At 46.1% G+C, this 23,397-nt stretch overlaps 2 protein-coding genes across 4 annotated transcripts; one reads left to right on the top strand and one right to left on the bottom strand.

Annotated features, from left to right (window-relative positions):
• The first annotated feature begins 10,150 nt into the window (after positions 1 to 10,150).
• clic5a (chloride intracellular channel 5a) lies at positions 10,151 to 16,869 on the top strand. Of its 3 annotated transcripts, XM_038967795.1 has the most exons (7): positions 10,231 to 10,254; positions 12,488 to 12,517; positions 14,997 to 15,106; positions 15,178 to 15,303; positions 15,383 to 15,489; positions 15,575 to 15,756; positions 16,056 to 16,220. In XM_038967795.1, exons 1-7 carry the CDS (start codon positions 10,231 to 10,233, stop codon positions 16,218 to 16,220), a joined length of 744 nt encoding a protein of 247 aa, XP_038823723.1. The 3 variants fall into 3 exon arrangements, with proteins under 3 accessions (XP_038823724.1, XP_038823723.1, XP_038823722.1); XM_038967796.1 differs by lacking the exons at positions 10,231 to 10,254; positions 12,488 to 12,517 and adding an exon at positions 10,151 to 10,180; XM_038967794.1 differs by lacking the exon at positions 10,231 to 10,254 and having other exon boundaries at positions 12,314 to 12,517; positions 16,056 to 16,869.
• Positions 16,870 to 17,851: 982 nt separating this feature from the next.
• Positions 17,852 to 23,291, bottom strand: LOC120023251 (runt-related transcription factor 3-like). The gene is made up of 5 exons (XM_038967296.1): positions 23,061 to 23,291; positions 22,700 to 22,856; positions 22,490 to 22,594; positions 22,093 to 22,200; positions 17,852 to 18,210 (listed from the first exon to the last, which is right to left on the bottom strand). The coding sequence occupies exons 1-5, from the start codon at positions 23,289 to 23,291 to the stop codon at positions 17,852 to 17,854; spliced, it is 960 nt and encodes a 319-aa protein (XP_038823224.1).
• Positions 23,292 to 23,397: the final 106 nt, after the last annotated feature.

Raw genomic sequence — 23,397 nt, 5'->3', positions numbered from 1 at the left:
TGAGCCTTGCTGTTGGAAAACTACATCAGTGTCTGATTTTAGGCTGTCGCAGATGCACCTTCCCCGACTTCACTCCTCGACTTGTCTGCAGTTGATTGTTTCAGCCTTACCACTCAAACAAGCCCAATGTGTTAGACACACACCTCTATAAGAGCCTGTCATATGTGGGTGGTGTTTTCTGGTCCGTTTTCTGCTGATTTTGTACGTTTGCCCACTGACAAAGAAATGATCAGTCTATAATTTTAATGGTAGGTTTATTTGAACAGTGAGAGACAGAATAACAACAACAAAATCCAGAAAAACGCATGTCAAAAATGTTATACATTTATTTGCATTTTAATGAGGGAAATAAGTATTTGACCCCTCTGCAAAACACGACTTAGTATTTGGTGGCAAAACCCTTGTTGGCAATCACAGAGGTCAACCGTTTCTTGTAGTTGGCCACCAGTTTTGCACACATCTCAGGAGGGATTTTGTCCCACTCCTCTTTGCAGATCTTCTCCAAGTCATTAAGGTTTCGAGGATGACGTTTGGCAACTCGAACCTTCAGCTCCCTCCACAGATTTTCTCTGGGATTAAGGTCTGGAGACTGGCTAGGCCACTCCAGGACCTTAATGTGCTTCTTCTTGAGCCACTCCTTTGTTGCCTTGGCCGTGTGTTTTGGGTCATTGTCATGCTGGAATACCCATCCACGACCCATTTTCAATGCCCTGGCTGAGGGAAGGAGGTTCTCACCCAAGATTTGACGGTACATGGCCCCGTCCATCGTCCCTTTGATGCGGTGAAGTTGTCCTGTCCCCTTAGCAGAAAAACACCCACAAAGCATAATGTTTCCACCTCCATGTTTGACGGTGGGGATGGTGTTCTTGGGGTCATAGGCAGCATTCCCACTCCTCCAAACACGGCGAGTTGAGTTGATGCCAAAGAGCTCCATTTTGGTCTCATCTGACCACAACACTTTCAACAAGAGTTTGGAATCTGATTGATTGATTGCTTCTGTGGACAGGTGTCTTTTATACAGGTAACAAACTGAGATTAGGAGCACTCCCTTTAAGAGTAGGAGCACAATCTCAGCTCGTTACCTGTATAAAAGACACCTGGGAGCCAGAAATCTTTCTGATTGAGAGGGGGTCAAATACTTATTTCCCTCATTAAAATGCAAATCAATTTATAACATTTTTGACATGCGTTTTTCTGGATTTTTTTGTTGTTATTCTGTCTCTCACTGTTCAAATAAACCTACCATTAAAATTACAGACTGATCATTTCTTTGTCAGTGGGCAAACGTACAAAATCAGCAGGGAATCAAATAATTTTTTCCCTCACTGTATATACAGTATATATATATATATATATATTACCAGGCTGTAATGGATGTGGAAGGTCTTGGTGATAAAGACATTAGTAATCTGCTCCACCAGGACTCCTTGTGAGTACAGAAGCTTTAGGTTGAGTAGAAGGAACCGTCTGAGATAGTCAGCTCTGAAACCATCAAACGACACCAACAACACCGCCGCCACTTTCTGTCTTTCCCAACAAAGCAGCCAATGAGGCAACGCTAAAGAGGAAGTACAGCAGGGCTAACATTCTAAGAGTGAGTGAGTGAGAAAGTGAGTGAGTGACTGAGTGAGTGACTGAGTGAGTGAGTGACAGAGAGAGAGAGAGAGAGAGAGAGAGAGAGAGAGAGAGAGAGAGAGAGAGAGAGAGAGAGAGAGAGAGAGAGAGAGAGAGAGAGAGAGAGAGAGAGAGAGAGAGAGAGAGAGAGAGAGACCAAATTAGTGTGGAGTACACACTAAGGTTAGAGTCCTTAGTTGAAACAATAAAGTGATCACTCCACCTCTGTTTTGGTATAAAGCTGAGGGATTGGCCTGGAGAAATGTGACCACTCAAATTCATAGACAGAGCTATGAATGCAAGGACTAACCATCCATGATATCAAAATGATAGTTTTAACAATGTTTTGAGGCTATAAAGTGTTTGTTTACATTGTTTACAAGCATTGGCGTAAAACAAGCTTATATTTTGGGTAACAGTTTGACTAACCTTATGAGGCATTTATAAGTTATATTCTTCAAGAATCAATGGGTATCTATCATTCATTTAGAAGTAAAAAAATGTATACAACAACTAAGGATTCTAGCTTTAAAACCAATAAAGCCTTTATATGGCCGTGTTCAAGGTGACGTACGTACGAAAGCAGACGGAAGTCGATGACTGCAGTCGGGGGAGGTGCATATGCTTCAACTAAAAGTCAACACAAACTTTGCGATGGAAAAATACCAAATTATGGTTGTGGAGTATATACCAATAAAGCCTTTAGCTATAATATATTGTTATAAAGACGTATAATATATATGTATTTCAAGATGACATTTTCTGAAAAGCTCCCTCTCCCTGAGGGAGACTCTCCCATGTCCAAATGTCATTTTCGAGTTTGTGTTTCATCTTACTGAGGAGAACAGAGAGGACTATGATATTTTACAGGTCTGTGAAATCTACTTAATATACTGAATTACCATACTTCCGGCGCCGACCGAGATGGCCGCCTCGCTTCGCGTTCCTAGGAAAATATGCAGTATTTTGTTTTTTTATGTGTTATTCCTTACATTGGTACCCCAGGTAATCTTAGGTTTCATTACATACAGTCGGGAGGAACTACTGAATATAAGAGCAAAGTCAACTCACCATCGTTACAACCAGGAATATGACTCTCCCGAAGCGGATCCTGTGTTTTGCCTTCCACCCAATACAATGGATCTGATCCCAGCCGGCGACACTAAACAACGACGCCGTAAAAGGGGCAAACGAAGCGGTCTCCTGGTCAGGCTTCGGAGACGAGCACATCGCGCTCCACTCCCTAGCATACTACTCGCCAATGTCCAGTCTCTTGACAATAAGGTTGATGAAATCCGAGCAAGGGTAGCTTTCCAGAGAGATATCAGAGACTGCAACGTTCTTTGCTTCACGGAAACATGGCTTACTCGAGAGACGCTAACGGAGTCGGTGCAGCCAGCTGGTTTCTTCACGCATCGCGCCGACAGAAACAAACATCTTTCTGGTAAGAAGAGGGGCGGGGGTGTATGCCTTATGATTAACGAGACGTGGTGTGATCATAACAACATACAGGAACTCAAGTCATTCTGTTCACCTGATCTAGAATTCTTCACAATCAAATGTCGACCGCATTATCTACCAAGGGAATTCTCTTCGATTATAATCACAGCCGTATATATCCCCCCCCAAGCAGACACATCGATGGCCCTGAACGAACTTTATCTGACTCTTTGTAAACTGGAAACCACACACCCTGAGGCTGCATTCATCGTAGCTGGGGATTTTAACAAGGCTAATCTGAAAACAAAACTCCCTAAATTCTATCAGCATATCGATTGTGCTACCAGGGCTTGTAAAACCTTGGATCATTGTTATACTAACTTCCGCAACGCATATAAGGCCCTCCCCCGCCCTCCTTTCGGAAAAGCTGACCACGACTCCATTTTGTTGCTTCCAGCCTACAAACAGAAACTAAAACAGCAAGCTCCCGCGCTCAGGTCTGTTCAACGCTGGTCCGACCAATCTGATTCCACGCTTCAAGACTGCTTCGATCACGTGGATTGGGATATGTTCCGCATTGCGTCCAACAACAACATTGACGAATACGCTGATTCGGTGAGCGAGTTCATTAGAAAGTGCATCGACGATGTCGTACCCACAGCAACGATTAAAACATTCCCAAACCAGAAACCGTGGATTGATGGCAGCATTCGCGTGAAACTGAAAGCGCGAACCACTGCTTTTAACCAGGGCAAGGTGACCGGAAACATGACTGAATACAAACAGTGTAGCTATTCCCTCCGCAAGGCAATCAAACAAGCTAAGTCCCAGTATAGAGACAAAGTAGAGTCGCAATTCAACAGCTCAGACACAAGAGGTATGTGGCAGGGTCTACAGTCAATCATGGATTACAAAAAGAAAACCAGCCCCGTCGCGGACCAGGATGTCTTGCTCCCAGACAGACTAAATAACTTTTTTGCTCGCTTTGAGGACAATACAGTGCCACTGACACGGCCCGCTACCAAAACCTGCGGGCTCTCCTTCACTGCAGCCGAGGTGAGTAAAACATTTAAACGTGTTAACCCTCACAAGGCTGCAGGCCCAGACGGCATTCCCAAGCCGCGTCCTCAGAGCATGCGCAGACCAGCTGGCTGGTGTGTTTAAGGACATATTCAATCAATCCTTATCCCAGTCTGCTGTTCCCACATGCTTCAAGAGGGCCACCATTGTTCCTGTTCCCAAGATAGCTAATGTAACTGAGCTAAACGACTACCGCCCCGTAGCACTCACTTCCGTCATCATGAAGTGCTTTGAGAGACTAGTCAAGGACCATATCACCTCCACCCTACCTGACACCCTAGACCCACTCCAATTTGCTTACCGACCCAATAGGTCCACAGACGACGCAATCGCAACCACACTGCACACTGCCCTAACCCATCTGGACAAGAGGAATACCTATGTGAGAATGCTGTTCATCGACTACAGCTCAGCATTTAACACCATAGTACCCTCCAAACTCGTCATCAAGCTCGAGACCCTGGGTCTCGACCCCGCCCTGTGCAACTGGGTCCTGGACTTCCTGACGGGCCGCCCCCAGGTGGTGAGGGTAGGTAACAACATCTCCACCCCGCTGATCCTCAACACTGGGGCCCCACAAGGGTGCGTTCTGAGCCCTCTCCTGTACTCCCTGTTCACCCACGACTGCGTGGCCATGCACGCCTCCAACTCAATTATCAAGTTTGCGGACGACACTACAGTGGTAGGCTTGATTACCAACAACGACGAGAGGGCCTACAGGGAGGAGGTGAGGGCCCTCGGAGTGTGGTGTCAGGAAAATAACCTCACACTCAACGTCAACAAAATAAAGGAGATGATTCTGGACTTCAGGAAACAGCAGAGGGAGCACCCCCCTATCCACATCGACGGGACAGTAGTGGAGAAGGTGGAAAGTTCCTCGGTGTACACATCACGGACAAACTGAATTGCTCCACCCACACAGACAGCGTTGTGAAGAAGTTCGGCTTGTCACCAAAAGCACTCACAAACTTCTACAGATGCACAATCGAGAGCATCCTGTCGGGCTGTATCACCGCCTGGTACGGCAACTGCTCCGCCCACAACCGTAAGGCTCTCCAGAGGGTAGTGAGGTCTGCACAACGCATCAACGGGGGCAAACTACCTGCCCTCCAGGACACCTACACCACCTGATGTCACAGGAAGGCCATAAAGATCATCAAGGACAACAACCACCCGAGCCACTGCCTGTTCACCCCGCTATCATCCAGAAGGCAAGGTCAGTACAGGTGCATCAAAGCGGGGACCGAGAGACTGAAAAACAGCTTCTATCTCAAGGCCATCAGACTGTTAAACAGCCACCACTAACATTTAGTGGCCGCTGCCAACATACTGACTCAACTCCAGCCACTTTAATAATGGGAATTGATGGAAATTATGTAAAAATGTATCACTAGCCACTTTAAACAATGCCACTTAATATAATGTTTACATATCCTACATTACTCATCTCATATGTATATGTATATACTGTACTCTATATCATCTACTGCATCTTGCCATCTTTATGTAATACATGTATCACTAGCCACTTTAAACTATGCCACTTTATGTTTACATACCCTACATTACTCATCTCATATGTATAGACTGTACACTATACCATCTACTGCATCTTGCCTATGCCGTTCTGTACCATCACTCATTCATATATCTTTATGTACATATTCTTTATCCCTTTACACTTGTGTGTATTAGGTAGTAGTTGTGGAATTGTTAGGTTAGATTACTTGTTGGTTATTACTGCATTGTCGGAACTAGAAGCACAAGCATTTCGCTACACTCGCATTAACATCTGCTAACCATGTGCATGTGACAAATAAAATTCGATTTGATTTGATTTTTACCACTGGTGTGATCTGGCAGGGCTCACAGGACACACACACAGTGACACACACACAGTGACACACACACTGTGTCACTGTGACACACACACACACTGTGACACACACACACACTGTGACACACACACACACTGTGACACACACACACCTGTGGTTATTGTCAAACAAGTCCCAGTGAATTTCACAGCCCATATGCAAAGCCTGCAGGCTAGGGTTTAAAATGGAAATCAAATGACAATAAAGGAGATAAATGAGATAAATAAATGAGCTAAGCTAATGGAGCTAACTAGAAAATCAGGAAATTAGTAGCTAGCCAGCCTCCTGAGTCATTACATACATGAAGGGCCCTCTTCGGCATTTGCTGTATGATCAATGAAAATCTCTATATTGCAAATGTACGGTCCCTTACTAGACGTACGCGAATGTTTGTCAAATTCACCTACGTTTTTCCGCTGTCCCGGTAAATTCCACCAGATGGTGAATGGAATCTTATTGCAAATATACAAAACATCACCAATCACGACATGGCCATTTCTCCTAAACAGAAAAGACTTCGAAGACAAAACTTGGTGAGCTCAGGTTTGGACTAATGGGCTGTTAGCCCAGAAACAAGATGGCGTCGAGGCCTCAACGCTTTTTGAGTTAAGGCCATTTTTCTGGGATTAAAGGTCAAAAACTAATATAAAGCACTAATTTGACCACTTCACGTCAAAGTGCATGAACCTACGGTGTCAGGAAAAAAAGAACCAGCCATTTATCTATTGTAATTGACGAGAAATCGTACAATGTACAATTGGTGATGGTCAAAGAAATGTGTTTTTTTCCCCAAACAAGTTACAGATCCATTTGTGGCGTGTTCAGATGAATTCGTTAAGGTGGGTTTCGGAGCTCTGCGAGATTTCTGGGATTTTCTGGGATTTTCTGAAATCACACACTCATTCAACCCTCTGTAAATCAGTCAGTTCTTAAAACTTCTTATGGCTGCATCCCGCTACCGGGATCGATATGACAACAGCCAGTCGAAGTGCAGGGCCCCAAATTCAAACAACAGAAATCTCATAATTAAAATTCCTCAAAAACACATGTGTCTTATATCATTTTAAAGGTAATCTTGTTGTTAATCCCACCTAAGTGTCCGATTTCAAATATGCTTTTCAGCGAAAGCACTACAAACGATTATGTTAGGTCACCACCAAACCACAATAAGCACAGCCATTTTTCCAGCTAAAGATAGCTTCACAAAAACCAGAATAGAGATAAAATTAATCACTAACCTTTGATTATCTTCATCATATGACACTCATAGGACTTCATGTTACACAATACATGCATGTTTTGTTTGATAAAGTTCATATTTATATAAAAAAATCGGAGTTTACATTGGCGCGTTACATTCACTAGTTCCAAAAACATCAAGTGATTTTGCATAGCCACATCGTTTCAACAGAAATACTCATCATAAATGTAGATGATAATACAAGTTATACACATGGAATTATAGATATACCTCTCCTTAATGCAACCGCTGTGTCAGATTTCAAAAAAACTTTACGGAAAAAGCAACCCAGGCAATAATCTGAGACGGCGCTCAGAAATATAATAAAATTAGCCGCCATTTTGGAGTCAACAGAAACCAGAAAATACATGATAAATGTTTCCTTACCTTTGATGAACTTCTTCAGAATGCAGTCCTAGGAATCCCAGGTCCACAATAAATGCTTGATTTGTTCGATAATGTCCGTTATTTATGTCCAATTAGCTACTTTGGTTAGCGCGTTTGGTAAACAATTCCAAAGTCACAAAGCACGTCCACTATAACGTGACGAAATGTCCAAAAGTTCTGTAACAGTCAGTAGAAACATGTCAAACGATGTACTGAATCAATCTTTAGAATGTTGTTAACATACATCTTGAATAACGTTCCAACCGGAGAATTAGATTGACTTCAGAAGAGCGGTGGAACGGACGTCCTCCTCATGTGAAGGCGCATGGTGAATGCGTGATCAGCTCGTGGCAGTGATTACTCATTCCTGTCTCCTTCGGCCCCCCTTCACATTAGAGTCATCAGACAAAGTTCTGTTGACTGTTGACATCTAGTGGAAGCCGTAGGAAGAAAACTCATCCATATCTCGCTGTAATTTCATTGAGAGCTTGGTTGAAAATCTGCCACCTCAGAAACAATTCAAACAGGAAGTGGAACTTCTCAGGTTTTTGCCTGCCATATGAGTTCTGTTATACCCACAGACATAATTCAAACCGTTTTAGAAACTTCAGAGTGTTTTCTATCCAATATGAATAGTAATATGCATATATTAGCAACTGGGACTGAGGAGCAGGCCGTTTAATTTGGGCACCTCTGTGCACCTTTCATCCACGCTACTCAATACTGCCCCTGCAGCCATAAGAAGTTAAGGGGGTGATAAGTTTTTTTTTTTTTTTTTTTCAAATGTAAAATATTTGACCCTTGGGTCTTGACTTGATGTGTATTTGCAATATGAAAATTTACTGTGGAGCGCGCTCGCCATCTATTGGATTTTTGCTGTGTGACACTTGGAATTTGCCATATGACATTTGCCATAAGCTTTGAATTAAATGCCGTCCATTTGAATGGTATTGGACATCGTGTATATGTTTCGTACGGTGCCAATATGTTCCCATTAATTTTTGTCCATTTCAGGGGGGCTTTCCCTTACATTATATTGACAACTACCACCACCACCACCACTACTGCTACCACCAATGCACTGCTACCACCACCACAGCACATTATGTAGCTAGCTAGTGATTTTAATGACAGTTATAGCTCCCTACTAGCTACAGAGAAATATAGCTACAACTGACGACTATTTTCCAAACTAAAAGTTTGGTAGCTAATTTACTACCTCTGCCAGGTAGCTAACGTTGGATGTTTACTAGCTAGCCAGCTGGCTCAAGGATTGCGCAAGATCGTCATACCCACCTTTTTTATTTGTCAACAATTCCACAGCTTTCTCATTTGGTTTTAAATCGATCCGCTTTCACATCCTTAGCTATCTACAATAGCTGTTGTCATTTCAATATCTTGACGATGTCCTAAAACTTCCTCAAAATAGAGGCGCTCCATTTAACAAGCAGCTTGGTAAACCAATCGTAATATAGGATACGTCGACAGACGCGTCACACCCACAACAGACGCTTCCTGATTGGCCCAGTGGACCGAGGGCTAATCTACGGGTCTCCTCTCCCCTTTCTGCAGCCTATTGGAGATTCTCAATTGATTTTTATGTCTGGGGAATCTGGGTCCAGGAGTCCAGCTAATTTATATCTGAAAATGATGGCAATCATGTTCTCCTCTCCTCTCCTCTCCTCTCCTCTCCTCTCCTCTCCTCTCCTCTCCTCTCCTCTCCTCTCCTCTCCTCTCCTCTCCTCTGCTCTACTCGTCCTCCAGGTTCAAAGTCCCCGGATAATCACAGCAATAAGTGTTGTTGGGGACAGACCGCTCATGTGCACACACGGCCCCCAGGTCATTTACAATCTCATCAACCTCCCTCCCTCCCTCTCCTCCTTGTCAAAAGCACCTGTTGCATCGCGGTGAGAACATGAACATGGAGCAGCAGAGTGAGAACATTTACGAGACTCCCCTAGACAGAGACTCAGACAGCCCAACGGAGGATACCCACCAGAACCAGACCCAGACCAGCAGTATCTATGAGACACCCAGTGACGTGGTGAATGATTCTGTTTACTGTGATGTGGAAGCACCCCAGGCATCCGGTAACGGAGACGGAGACGGTCTAACTGTGGAGTACGAGAACACCGGGAGCCTGAGAGAGGCACCTGCGGTTCCACTGCCCCGACGGGAGAGCAAGAGCAGCTCCTTCAGGTCCTCCAGCTCATCAGAAGACGAGGGAGAAAGGGAGAAAAAGAAAGAGAGTGAGGAGGAGGAGGTGGAGGAGGAGAGGCTGGAGAGTGAGGAGGAGAAGGAGAAGGAGGAGAGGCTGGAGAGTGAGGAGGAGAAGGAGGAGGAGGAGAAGGAGGACAAGAAGAAGTTGGAGAGGAGGGTTCTGCAGGCGAAGGTGAACACAGATGAAGCCTCTTCCCAGCGATCCTCTTTGTCATCTTCTTCATCATCTATTTCTACTTCATCATCATTGTCAGAGCAGGGTAACCCTCCTGAGGAACCAATGCCAGTAGCAGATGGGCCAGTGATCTCACTCTTCGTCAGGGTAAGACAACATGGTAATGATATTAGGGTACGACGTACTGTGAAAGATGTATGAGTTTAAGACCCCATTCATGTGTGTGTCCCCACAAGGATAGTAAATGTCCCTACAAGGATAGTAAAACAAGGAAGATTCTCCCTCGTGGGGACATTTCCCACATCCCCATGAGGACAAAGGCTATTTTAAGTTTAGGGGTTAGGGTTAGGATTTGTGTTACAATTAGGGTTAGGATTAGAATTAGGGTTAGGGTTACGTGTTACGGTTAGGATTATGGTGAGGGTTAGGGGTTATGGAAAATAGGATTTTGAATGGAAATTAATTTTAGCTCTCCACAGGGATAGAAGAACATAACATGTGTGTGTGTGTGTGTGTGCGTATGTGTATGTGTGGTGTGTATGTGTTTCATCATGCTCTGTAGACTGATATCAGAGTGGAGGTTGCCCTCTCAAGGTCATGTCTGAGATAAAGTGGGCTATAAAACACATCGGGTATAAACACACACACACACACACACACACACACGCACACACACACACACACACACACACACACACACACACACACACACACACACACACACACACACACACACACACACACACACACACACACACACACACACACACACAGGTTTGAGGTTGATAGTAGGGCTGAAGACCACTAGAGAGAGCCTTGCACTTTAGGTGACATTACCACAGTCAGCAGTGTGTGTGTGTGTGTGTGTGTGTGTGTGTGTGTGTGTGTGTGTGTGTGTGTGTGTGTGTGTGTGTGTGTGTGTGTGTGTGTGTGTGTGTGTGTGTGTGTGTGTGTGTAGACTGTGTTTGTGTGTGTGTGTGTGGGGGGGGGGGGGGGGGCAGGGGGAGGGGCGGTTGCCTAGATTCTAAATTTAAAATGAACTGACTGGAATTCCATCCCACCCCAATGACTCAACTGAGGGTTCCAGTAGCATGTGAATCCGCCCTGTGAGTGCATTTACTGTATGTGTCTGTGTGTTTATTTGATGTGTGTTTGTGGAGGGATATCACAGGTAAGGTCATCCTGCTTCCTCTCAAGGTTTCTTCCTTCCAGGAAGTTTGATTGATTTATTGATTAGGGCAGGTGTGAGTACAGGTGAGGCCTTGAGGAAGCGTAGTAGTTGATGATCTGTTTGATGTTTTCTATAGTTTATATAGTTTTATAATCCTCCTACAATCTGATGGAGCTCTGAAGTCCACTTCACACGTTATCTATATTGGATTTAACATGACAACACACCTCAATAAATAACAACAAGGTCAGCAGTAAAACACATCCACACACACACACTCACACATACACACACACACACTCACACATACACACACACACCCCCTCCGTTCTCGACACCACAGGTGCATTTGAGTTGAAGAGGGAGTCCCAAATGTTCCCCTATTCCTATTTTAGGGCACCACTTTTAGACTCAGGGAAAAAGGCTCTGGACAAAAGCAGTGCACTACAGAAAAAAGGTGCTATCTAGAACCAAAAAGTGTTCTTCGGCTGTCCCCATTGGAGAACATTTTGAACAACCCCTTTTGGTTCCAGGTAGAACCCTTTTGGGTTCCATGTAGAACCCTTTCCACTGAGGGTTCTACATGGAACCCAAAAGAGTTGTACCTGGAACCAAAAAGTGTTTTTACCTGGAACCAAAAAGGATTCTCCTATGGGGGACAGGCACAGAACCTTTTTGGAACCCTTTTTTTCTAGGAGTGTACTGTATATAGGGGAAAGGGGGTCATTTCAGATCTAATTATGTTGATAAGGGAGGGAACCTGATCCATCCGTACCTACCTGTCCTCCTTTTCCCTATACTACACTACAATCGCAAAGCACCTCTCCTTTTCCACTCTCTACTGCTTTCCTCCTCTCCCCCTCTTCTTACTGACACCTCAACCCCCCGCCCCCTTGACTATTTTTGACCGACACACTCATTCAGACAGCTGGACTCAGAGTACAAATCAGAACAACCAGGGCACACACACACACACACACACACACACACACACACACACACACACACACACACACACACACACACACACACACACACACACACACACACACACACACACACACACATACACATACATCAAGAGACACGGTCAGGACAGAAGCTCTGACACACAAGCGCGCAGCACAGCAAGGAGTTGCTGGGTACAACAGGACAAACGTGACTGGGCCAGAACCCAGGCTGAGAACACAGACGGACAATACACACATACACACTATTGCAGAACATAACACACACCTGTTAGAGCAGTGGAGATGACTGACACGTCTGCAGCTGAAGAGGAGAAGGACCCTGATATTGAACTTTTTGTCAAGGTGGGGGGTGTGTGTGTGTCTGTGTGTGTGTGTATGTATTTGAGAATCATGTCTTTCTGCTGTATGAATATCTGCTGCGTAGTGTGTGTGTTTTGTTGTTGTTGTTGTTTTCCCGTGGCACAGGGCCAGAGTAACCCAACACGCCTGCGAGTGTTTTCTCTGTCCCCTGTCCCCTGTCTCCCCTATACCTTTCTCCTCCTATTCTCTGCTGCCCCCTCTCTCTTTCTCTGTCCCCTGTCCCCTGTCTCCCCTATACCTTTCTCCTCCTATTCTCTGCTGCCCCCTCTCTCTTTCTCTGTCCCCTGTCCCCTGTCTCCCCTATACCTTTCTCCTCCTATTCTCTGCTGCCCCCTCTCTCTTTCTCTGTCCCCTGTCCCCTGTCTCCCCTATACCTTTCTCCTCCTATTCTCTGCTGCCCCCTCTCTCTTTCTCTGTCCCCTGTCCCCTGTCTCCCCTATACCTTTCTCCTCCTATTCTCTGCTGCCCCTTCTCTCTTTCTCTGTCCGACAGATCAGATCTACTGAATTATTTCTGGTCCTCTAAGCAGTGAAAGCAGGAGGTTAACTAGTTAAATGGTTCAGTCATGTTGTGGCTCTAGTGTTGCCAGACTCATTCTTATGAGACTCATTTATACTTATTCCTAGCTCCCTGATATGCAGGTCTAATGAGGTAATGGTAGTTGGTATAGTGGGGTAGTTAGTATGAGGTAGATTTGGGCGTATGTTATGCTAAATAAACAAGGGATTTGCATTAGCGTTCATGTTACTTGCCTCCTGTAATTTTGAGGTGTGTAATGGACTGTTTGGGGGTAGTTAGTGTAGTTGAGGGGAAGTTGTAGTAGGAGTAGTTATATTGTGGTGTAGCCTATATGTAGTAGACCTTTTAGTGGTTAGTTACCGGGCAGTGTGTGTAGTAGTAAGATAGGTATATGTTGATATTTAGCTGGTATATGAGGTAGTTCTAGGGGTAGTTAGCTGATATATGAGGTAGTTCTAGGGGCAGTTAGCTGATATATGAGGTAGTTCTAGGGGTAGTTAGCTGTATATGAGGTAGTTCTAGGGGGTAGATAGCTGATATATGAGGTAGTTCTTGGGGTAGTTAGCTGTATATGAGGTAGTTCTAGGGGTAGTTAGCTGTATATGAGGTAGTTCTAGGGGTAGTTAGCTGGTATATGAGGTAGTTCTAGGTGTAGTTAACTGATGTATGAGGTAGTTCTTGGGGTAGTTAGCTGATATATGAGGTAGTTCTAGGGGCAGTTAGCTGATATATGAGGTAGTTCTAGGGGTAGTTAGCTGATATATGAGGTAGTTCTAGGGGGTAGATAGCTGATATATGAGGTAGTTCTAGGGGGTAGATAGCTGTATATGAGGTAGTTCTAGGGGTAGTTAGCTGGTATATGAGGTAGTTCTAGGTGTAGTTAGCTGATGTATGAGGTAGTTCTTGGGGTAGTTAGCTGATATATGAGGTAGTTCTAGGGGCAGTTAGCTGATATATGAGGTAGTTCTAGGGGGTAGATAGCTGATATATGAGGTAGTTCTTGGGGTAGTTAGCTGGTATATGAGGTAGTTCTAGGTGTAGTTAGCTGATGTATGAGGTAGTTCTAGGGGTAGTTAGCTGTATATGAGGTAGTTCTAGGGGTAGTTAGCTGGTATATGAGGTAGTTCTAGGTGTAGTTAGCTGATGTATGAGGTAGTTCTAGGGGGTAGATAGCTGATATATGAGGTAGTTCTAGGTGTAGTTAGCTGATGTATGAGGTAGTTCTAGGGGTAGTTAGCTGTATATGAGGTAGTTCTAGGGGTAGTTAGCTGGTATATGAGGTAGTTCTAGGTGTAGTTAGCTGGTATATGAGGTAATTCCAGGGGTAGTTAGCTGGTATATGAGGTAATTCTAGGGGTAGTTAGCTTAGTACAGTAGGGTCGTTATAATGTGATAGTTGCTCCAGGGCAGTGTGTCCAGTGAGGTGTGTAATGGAAGGTTGATATATTATTCATGGTGTTTCTGGTGTCCCCTTACAGGATTCTCTTTCAGCCATCGCCATTGTGTGTGTGTGTGTGTGTGTGTGTGTGTGTGTGTGTGTGTGTGTGTGTGTGTGTGTGTGTGTGTGTGTGTGTGTGTGTGTGTGTGTGTGTGTGTGTGTGTGTGTGTGTGTGTGTGTGTGTGTTGCCAGTCTGACAAGGCCTGAGTGTATAGGGCAGTGATTTTAGTAGCCTAAAGAATACAGGTAGCTGTAGTCATATCGTATTGTTTTGAGATCCATGCACAAATTGTGCAACTTGAAAAGGGTATGATACTGGCTCAAGCAATATTTCAATAACTGTATGTGTACTAATGTCTGCAGTGTGTGTGTGTGTGTGTGTGTGTGTGTGTGTGTGTGTGTGTGTGTGTGTGTGTGTGTGTGTGTGTGTGTGTGTGTGTGTGTGTGTGTGTGTGTGTGTGTGTGTGTGTGTGTGTGTGTGTGTGTGTGTGCGTGCGTGTGCAGGCAGGGAGTGATGGGGAGAGTATAGGTAACTGTCCGTTCTCTCAGCGTCTCTTCATGATCCTATGGCTAAAAGGAGTCGTCTTCAACGTCACTACAGTCGACCTGAAGAGGTAAAACACGCACGCACATACACACACACTCTCAGATATACACTAACCCATCTGTGTGTGTTGTCCTATAGAAAGCCGGCTGACCTCCATAACCTTGCTCCAGGCACACACCCACCCTTCCTGACCTTCGAAGGAGAGGTGAAGACGGACATCAATAAGATAGAAGAATACCTAGAGGACATGCTGGCTCCACCCAGGTATACACACATACGTGCATGCACACACACTGTAAAAAGTCTAAATAAGATTGTGTTTGTTAACGCTGGTGTTCCTCAGGTACCCTAAACTGGCAGCTAAGAACCGGGAGTCCAATACGTCAGGAAACGACATCTTCGCCAAGTTTTCTGCCTACATCAAAAACATCAGGCCAGAGAACAACGCAGGTACAGACACACACACACACTTCACTGATCTAGGTGGGTTGCCTGGGTTTGTGTGTGTGTAGTAATGTGTGTGTGCATCCTGCAGTTCTAGAGAAAAGTCTCAACAAGGCATTAGCCAAGCTGGATGAGTTCCTTCTGTCCCCGCTGCCAGAGGAGCTGCAGGATGGCAGAGATGTGGCAGAAGGGGGGTCGTTACGGAAGTATCTAGACGGAGACACATTAACACTGGCCGACTGCAACTTGCTGCCCAAATTACATGTCGTCAAGGTATTATTCCTATTGTTATTATCCAACTACAGACAGAAAGTGATGATCAACCAATTACAGAAGTGGACTGTATCAAGATACAGTATCTCTTTACCTTTGGTGTTTTATTCAGATCTGTTTGTGTCAGGCTGTCTGTTCCAGGATTTAGTGTTGTGCCCTAAACTCTTATGACCTCAAATAACACCTTCTGCCCATACAGGGCACTCCTTTTGGCTAGAGTCACCTATAGGTTTATATGGTTATGGTTACTGTATCAGAAGCGATTGTGATTCTCTCCATGGTGTGTGTTCTGTCTCCAGGTGGTCGCTAAGAGATACCGTAACTATGAGATCCCTACAGAGCTGCAGGGTGTATGGCGTTACATTCAAAATGCCTACAGGCGAGATGAGTTTACCAACACCTGCGCGGCTGATGCAGAGATAGAACTAGCCTATCAGGACGTGGCCAAGAGGCTGTCCAAGTGATAATGCCTGGAATCATTACTCTGTGTAGTTTTTCTAAATGAATCAAATCAGGTTTTATTAAATCCAATAAAATAAACCAGACTCAGTCATATAAAACCTATTTTAGTATATCCTGCTTTCTTTTACACTTCTGGACTTTTAGACTTTTACTCTAATAATATTTTTTTTTTATATAGTTCCAGCTGTCCCACAAAAATACATTTTCAGAGTAAGGGTGGCACAGCAAGATGATCAAGATGTTAATATTGCAAGATTAACTTCATTCAAGATATATGATCTTCGATCTTTATAATATGTTAACATTTGAACAGTTTTATTACAGTAAATTGGAGCAAAGAGCAGTAATCGAGGATGAAGAGAAAGTGCTATTTGAATGGAAGAACACAGTATTGATAACACACAGTATTTTTGGCCACAGTAGATTTCAATTAATGGTTGGTTAGTAGATGAATGAATGATAGGGCATGTGATTGTGAAGTTAAAGTGTTTTCCCAGACTGCACCATCCTGTGGTCACAGAGTTGTTGTGTGTGTTGTAAAACCAGGAATTGACAACAAAGTTTTCATATAACTATACTGATTTGATCATAAGTTAACAAATGTTAATGAGTGTTATCGCTCTAATTTAAATAATAAATATATTTTCTCATACATTAGTTGGCTGGACTCTTTACTGTTACTCAAGTAATTAACATTCTCTTCTATGAATGATACCAAAGTAAACAAGTGAATGTGGGAGGGTGCATGCATACAGAAACCACATGCTCTCACCCTCTGAATAAATAATGATGTTACAATGTGGATGAGATGATAGTTATGACTGGACATGAGAGGAGAGGAGGGGACACAGAAACAGGCAGACAGAGTGCCCTAACTTTACATTTATGCACTACAACATGCACTGAATCAGTGATTAATTTTGTTTTCCTGTGCCATGATTCTGGCATTGAACAAATCATCCTCATGCTAGGCAGTTTCAGTGGTGCAGTACACTTAATTCATCTCAATTCAACTTGTTATGGAAAGATATGAAATATGTGATGGGGTTTAGAAAGGAAACACTTAATACTCCCACATATAGGCCTAACCTAACCAGTATATAGCGGACTTCTGAGTTTTCAGCACCATGGACAATGGAATGTATTCATTTGATGGCTCTGTTCTAATCAAATCGATACAATTTTATTTCATTTGGAACTGAATTTATCAAACCTGTTTTCATTAAACCAATCCTTTATTTGATTCAATTAATTACATATTATTCAATCCATTAGCTATTCATTTATCATTTTTTGTCATTTCATAGATAACTGTTTGGCATCAGACAATAAAATATAACACAATCGACCAAACATACCTGATAACCGATAATAAGCCTACCCATAACCAACAATAACCATAAAATAACACTACATAACCATAAAACTCAAAAGTACATTTTGTACGAGTTCATAAAACACACACATAGAACTACATAGAGCTACGTAGTGCATCTTAGTATTATTAATGGAAACAAATATAAATGTAAAGACACAGGCGTAAAACACTAACCATCAGGTTTTGATCGATTCTTGATTGATTGATTCTTGATTGATTGATTCTTGATTGATTGATTGCACCATCCTGTCCGAGTCAATATGGCCTCCACACAGGCTCCTCCCCCCTACCCTCTGTTTGGTTGGCCAGCCTGGCAGTGGGGGCCTGGTCTTCTCCCGGCCCAGAGGTAAAGTGGTTTGTCCTGTCCCCCTCTGGCAGTGAGATGTAGTGGTTGGTCCCGGCAGAGGCTCCATAGTAGAGGATGGGGCTGCTGCTGGGCTGGAAGAGTCCACTGTGGGAGTGGGGGGGGAGAGTGGGGAAAGGTGGGGGGAGGTACGGGGGTGGAGGGGGGGTGACGGAGTAGGGGAAGGAGGAGAAGTGCATTCTGGGAGTGGACGAGAATGAGGAGAGGGGGGGAAACGGGCGATCAAACCCAGCAGCCAGCTCACACACACCTGGAAAACAGACGCACACAGGGTCAGAGGGCACATCACTGTGTTACTGTGTGTGCGCGTGTGCATGCGTGTATGCCTACCTGAGAGGCCAGTGGTTCTTGAGGATGAGAAGGGGTAAGATTGATCATTGGTCCAGGGGGGTGAGGAAAGGGGCCTAGAGTCTGAGAGAGGGAAGGCTGGAGGGAGAGATAATGAAAGGAGCAGGGGATAGAGAAAGAATGAGGGAGAGAGACAGGGAAGGAAGTGAGAGAGACAGGGAAGGAAGTGAGAGAAACAGGAATGGAAGTGAGAGAGAGGGAAGGAAGTGAGAGAAACAGGGAAGGAAGTGAGAGAAACAGGAATGGAAGTGAGAGAGACAGGGAAGGAAGGAGAGAGACAGGGAAGGAAGGGGAGAGACAGGGAAGGCAGTGAGAGAGACAGGGAAGGATGTGAGAGAGACAGGGGAGGAAGTGAGAGAGACAGGGAAGGAAGTGAGAGAAACAGGAATGGAAGTGAGAGAGAGGGAAGGAAGTGAGAGAGACAGGGAAGGAAGTGAGAGAGACAGGGAAGGAAGTGAGAGAGACAGGGAAGGAAGGAGAGAGACAGGGAAGGAAGGGGAGAGACGGGGAAGGAAGGGGAGAGACAGGGAAGGAAGGGAGAGAGACAGGGAAGGAAGTGAGAGAGATAGGGAAGGCAGTGAGAGAGACAGGGAAGGATGTGAGAGAGACAGGGGAGGAAGTGAGAGAGACAGGGAAGGAAGTGAGAGAAACAGGAATGGAAGTGAGAGAGAGGGAAGGAAGTGAGAGAGACAGGGAAGGAAGTGAGAGAGACAGGGAAGGAAGTGAGAGAGACAGGGAAGGAAGGGGAGAGACAGGGAAGGAAGGGAGAGAGACAGGAAAGGAAGTGAGAGAGATAGGGAAGGCAGTGAGAGAGACAGGGAAGGATGTGAGAGAGACAGGGAAGGAAGTGAGAGAGACAGGGAAGGAAGTGAGATAGACAGGGATGGAAGTGAGAGAGACAGGGATGGAATTGAGAGAGACGGGGATGGAAGGGGAGAGACAGGGAAGGAAGGGAGAGAGAGAGGGAAGGAAGGGGAGAGACAGGGAAGGAAGGAGAGAGACAGGGAAGGAAGGGGAGAGACAGGGAAGGATGTGAGAGAGACAGGGAAGGAAGTGAGAGACAGGGAAGGAAGTGAGAGAGACAGGGAAGGAAGTGAGAGAGATAGGGAAGGAAGTGAGAGAGACAGGGAAGGAAGTGAGAGAGACAGGGAAGGAAGTGAGAGAGACAGGGAAGGATGTGAGAGAGACAGGGAAGGAAGTGAGAGAGACAGGGAAGGCAGTGGGAGAGACAGGGAAGGATGTGAGAGAGACAGGGAAGGAAGTGAGAGAGACAGGGAAGGAAGTGAGAGAGACAGGGAAGGAAGTGAGATAGACAGGGATGGAAGTGAGAGAGACAGGGATGGAATTGAGAGAGACGGGGATGGAAGGGGAGAGACAGGGAAGGAAGGGAGAGAGAGAGGGAAGGAAGGAAGGGGAGAGACAGGGAAGGAAGGGAGAGAGACAGGGAAGGAAGTGAGAGAGACAGGGAAGGAAGGGGAGAGACAGGGATGGAAGTGAGAGAGACAGGGATGGAATTGAGAGAGACAGGGAAGGAAGGGGAGAGACAGGGAAGGAAGGGAGAGAGAGGGGGAAGGAAGGGGAGAGACAGGGAAGGGAGAGAGACAGGGAAGGAAGTGAGAGAGACGAGGATGGAATTGAGAGAGACAGGGAAGGAAGGGGAGAGACAGGGAAGGAAGGGAGAGAGAGAGGGAAGGAAGGAAGGGGGGGAGAGAGGGAAGGAAGGGGAGAGACAGGGAAGGAAGGGAGAGAGACAGGGATGGAAGTGAGAGAGACAGGGAAGGAAGGGGAGAGAGGGAAGGAATGGGAGAGAGAGGGAAGGAAAGGAGAGAGACAGGGAAGGAAGGGGAGAGACAGGGAAGGAAGGGAGAGAGACAGGGAAGGAAGTGAGAGAGACAGGGAAGGAAGGGGAGAGACAGGGATGGAAGTGAGAGAGACAGGGATGAATTGAGAGAGACAGGGAAGGAAGGGGAGAGACAGGGAAGGAAGGGAGAGAGAGAGGGAAGGAAGGAAGGGGGAGAGAGAGGGAAGGAAGGGGAGAGACAGGGAAGGAAGGGAGAGAGAGAGGGAAGGAAGGGGAGAGACAGGGAAGGAAGGGAGAGAGACAGGGAAGGAAGGGGAGAGAGGGAAGGAAGGGGAGAGACAGGGAAGGAAGGGGAGAGACAGGGATGGAATTGAGAGAGACGGGGATGGAAGGGGAGAGACAGGGAAGGAAGGGAGAGAGAGAGGGAAGGAAGGGGAGAGACAGGGAAGGAAGGAGAGAGACAGGGAAGGAAGGGGAGAGACAGGGAAGGAAGGGAGAGAGACAGGGAAGGAAGTGAGAGAGACAGGGAAGGAAGGGAGAGAGACAGGGAAGGAAGTGAGAGAGATAGGGAAGGCAGTGAGAGAGACAGGGAAGGATGTGAGAGAGACAGGGAAGGAAGTGAGAGACAGGGAAGGAAGTGAGAGAGACAGGGAAGGAAGTGAGAGAGATAGGGAAGGAAGTGAGAGAGACAGGGAAGGAAGTGAGAGAGACAGGGAAGGAAGTGAGAGAGACAGGGAAGGATGTGAGAGAGACAGGGAAGGAAGTGAGAGAGACAGGGAAGGCAGTGGGAGAGACAGGGAAGGATGTGAGAGAGACAGGGAAGGAAGTGAGAGAGACAGGGAAGGAAGTGAGAGAGACAGGGAAGGAAGTGAGATAGACAGGGATGGAAGTGAGAGAGACAGGGATGGAATTGAGAGAGACGGGGATGGAAGGGGAGAGACAGGGAAGGAAGGGAGAGAGAGAGGGAAGGAAGGAAGGGGAGAGACAGGGAAGGAAGGGAGAGAGACAGGGAAGGAAGTGAGAGAGACAGGGAAGGAAGGGGAGAGACAGGGATGGAAGTGAGAGAGACAGGGATGGAATTGAGAGAGACAGGGAAGGAAGGGGAGAGACAGGGAAGGAAGGGAGAGAGAGGGAAGGAAGGAAGGGGGGGAGAGAGGGAAGGAAGGGGAGAGACAGGGAAGGAAGGGAGAGAGACAGGGATGGAAGTGAGAGAGACAGGGAAGGAAGGGGAAAGAGGGAAGGAATGGGAGAGAGAGGGAAGGAAGGGAGAGAGACAGGGAAGGAAGGGGAGAGACAGGGAAGGAAGGGAGAGAGACAGGGAAGGAAGTGAGAGAGACAGGGAAGGAAGGGGAGAGACAGGGATGGAAGTGAGAGAGACAGGGATGAATTGAGAGAGACAGGGAAGGAAGGGGAGAGACAGGGAAGGAAGGGAGAGAGAGAGGGAAGGAAGGAAGGGGGAGAGAGAGGGAAGGAAGGGGAGAGACAGGGAAGGAAGGGAGAGAGAGAGGGAAGGAAGGGGAGAGACAGGGAAGGAAGGGAGAGAGACAGGGAAGGAAGGGGAGAGAGGGAAGGAAGGGGAGAGACAGGGAAGGAAGGGGAGAGACAGGGAAGGAAGGGAGAGAGACAGGGAAGGAAGTGAGAGAGACAGGGAAGGAAGGGGAGAGACAGGGATGGAAGTGAGAGAGACAGGGATGAATTGAGAGAGACAGGGAAGGAAGGGGAGAGACAGGGAAGGAAGGGAGAGAGAGAGGGAAGGAAGGAAGGGGAGAGACAGGGAAGGAAGGGAGAGAGACAGGGATGGAAGGGAGAGAGAGAGGGAAGGAAGGGAGAGAGACAGGGAAGGAAGGGAGAGAGAGGGAAATGATGGAGGGAAGGAGTAAAAGAGCAATGAGTGTTTCATATAGTTACTAGTATCTCATGAAAATATCAGTAAACTTTGGCCCATCAGTATACACAGAAAGAGTTTAACTGCTCTGTTTTCACCTCTTGTTGGAGGGTTGGTGATGTTGTTGAGGGGGCGGAGACTCTGCATTGGCATGGCAACCCTGAAAAGCCCTGTTTTTGGACCAACCTCCATCTTCTGCCTGTGACCTATCAGAGAGTGGCATACACAAGTAGTTATAGCCCTCTTCAATCAGAGTAGGACACAGATGTCCCTGTTCAAAAACCTGAGTCTGTGTGTGTGTGTGTGTGTGTGTGTGTGTGTGTGTGTGTGTGTGTGTGTGTGTGTGTGTGTGTGTGTGTGTGTGTGTGTGTGTGTGTGTCTGTGTGTGTGTGTGTGTGTGTGTGTGTGTGTGTGTGTGTGTGTGTGTGTGTGTGTGTGTGTGTGTGTGTCTGTGTGTGTGTGTGTGTGTGTGTGTGTGTGTGTGTGTGTACTCACGGCGTGGCTCTCTAGGTCCGTCTACAGTAACTTTGATAGCTCTGTGGTACGTGGCCACCTGGGGAGGATTGGTGAACACGGTTATGGTCAGATTAAAGCTTTTACCTAGAGAGAGAGAGAGAGAGAGAGAGAGAGAGAGAGAGAGAGACATGTTAAACACACACACACACACACACATACTCTGTTGTACACAAACACACACAAACACACCTCTCCCACTGCGTCCTACAAATCGGAGGTCATTGAAGCGTGCTGTGTGTGATGTCATCAGCGTGGTGGCGTTCCGTAGCTCAGCTGAACAGTTATCATCATTCCCTGCCATCACCGTGACTAGAACACCGTCACTTACATCACCCAGGGCAACCACCTGGAGAGGGAGGACGGAGGGGGGATGCAGGACAAATTAAATAGGGAGGGAAAAGATGTTGAATGGTCCCCTCACTAAACCTTTCAGTAGCTCTCCCATGTGTACACTGTGTACTGTAAACACTGGCAAGCTGAAAGAAGGGGAATTTTATTTAACATGAGGTCAAGGGATGGAGACTCAGATTCCAGACTTTGTGTGTGTTACCGTGAAGGCACGTGGCAGAGTCTTGTTGCAACGCCAGTGTGCGGGGAGGCTTGACACCAGAAAGTTGGGGCTGTCGGTGGGCCTGAACTCAGCAGGAATGTCCCCTGTACTCCGGGGGCCACTGTCCTCATGCTGAGCTGTCACTCCCACTGTCCCATCTCTGGTCTTACCATGGAGCGGTGGACTGAACCTACGGCTAGTGATCTGGGGATCTGGGGGAATAAGCAACATGATGAAACTCGATCTTCATTAGCCGACAAGCAAAAAGCCTTCTGAAGCCACAGAGGACATAGAACAAGTAAAATCTGCTAAAAAACAGTTGGCTGCAATCAACAGG

This window comes from Salvelinus namaycush, chromosome 28 (assembly GCF_016432855.1).
Source record: "Salvelinus namaycush isolate Seneca chromosome 28, SaNama_1.0, whole genome shotgun sequence".
In the NCBI taxonomy this organism is placed as follows: domain Eukaryota; kingdom Metazoa; phylum Chordata; class Actinopteri; order Salmoniformes; family Salmonidae; genus Salvelinus; species Salvelinus namaycush.
This window is presented reverse-complemented; position numbering and strand designations above follow the sequence as displayed.

What these genes read in the sequence shown, in the direction of transcription:
- clic5a (XM_038967794.1), top strand. Translation starts at nt 12,458, where the DNA reads ATGACTGACACGTCTGCAGCTGAAGAGGAGAAGGACCCTGATATTGAA. An exon ending in ATATTGAACTTTTTGTCAAG is followed by an intron (nt 12,518 to 14,996) that starts GTGGGGGGTGTG and finishes GTGCGTGTGCAG; the next exon opens with GCAGGGAGTGATGGGGAGAG. An exon ending in CCAAATTACATGTCGTCAAG is followed by an intron (nt 15,757 to 16,055) that starts GTATTATTCCTA and finishes TTCTGTCTCCAG; the next exon opens with GTGGTCGCTAAGAGATACCG.
- LOC120023251 (XM_038967296.1), bottom strand. Translation starts at nt 23,291, where the DNA reads ATGTTGCTTATTCCCCCAGATCCCCAGATCACTAGCCGTAGGTTCAGT. An exon ending in CTCTGCCACGTGCCTTCACG is followed by an intron (nt 22,857 to 23,060) that starts GTAACACACACA and finishes CTCCCTCTCCAG; the next exon opens with GTGGTTGCCCTGGGTGATGT. An exon ending in TGTAGGACGCAGTGGGAGAG is followed by an intron (nt 22,595 to 22,699) that starts GTGTGTTTGTGT and finishes CTCTCTCTCTAG; the next exon opens with GTAAAAGCTTTAATCTGACC.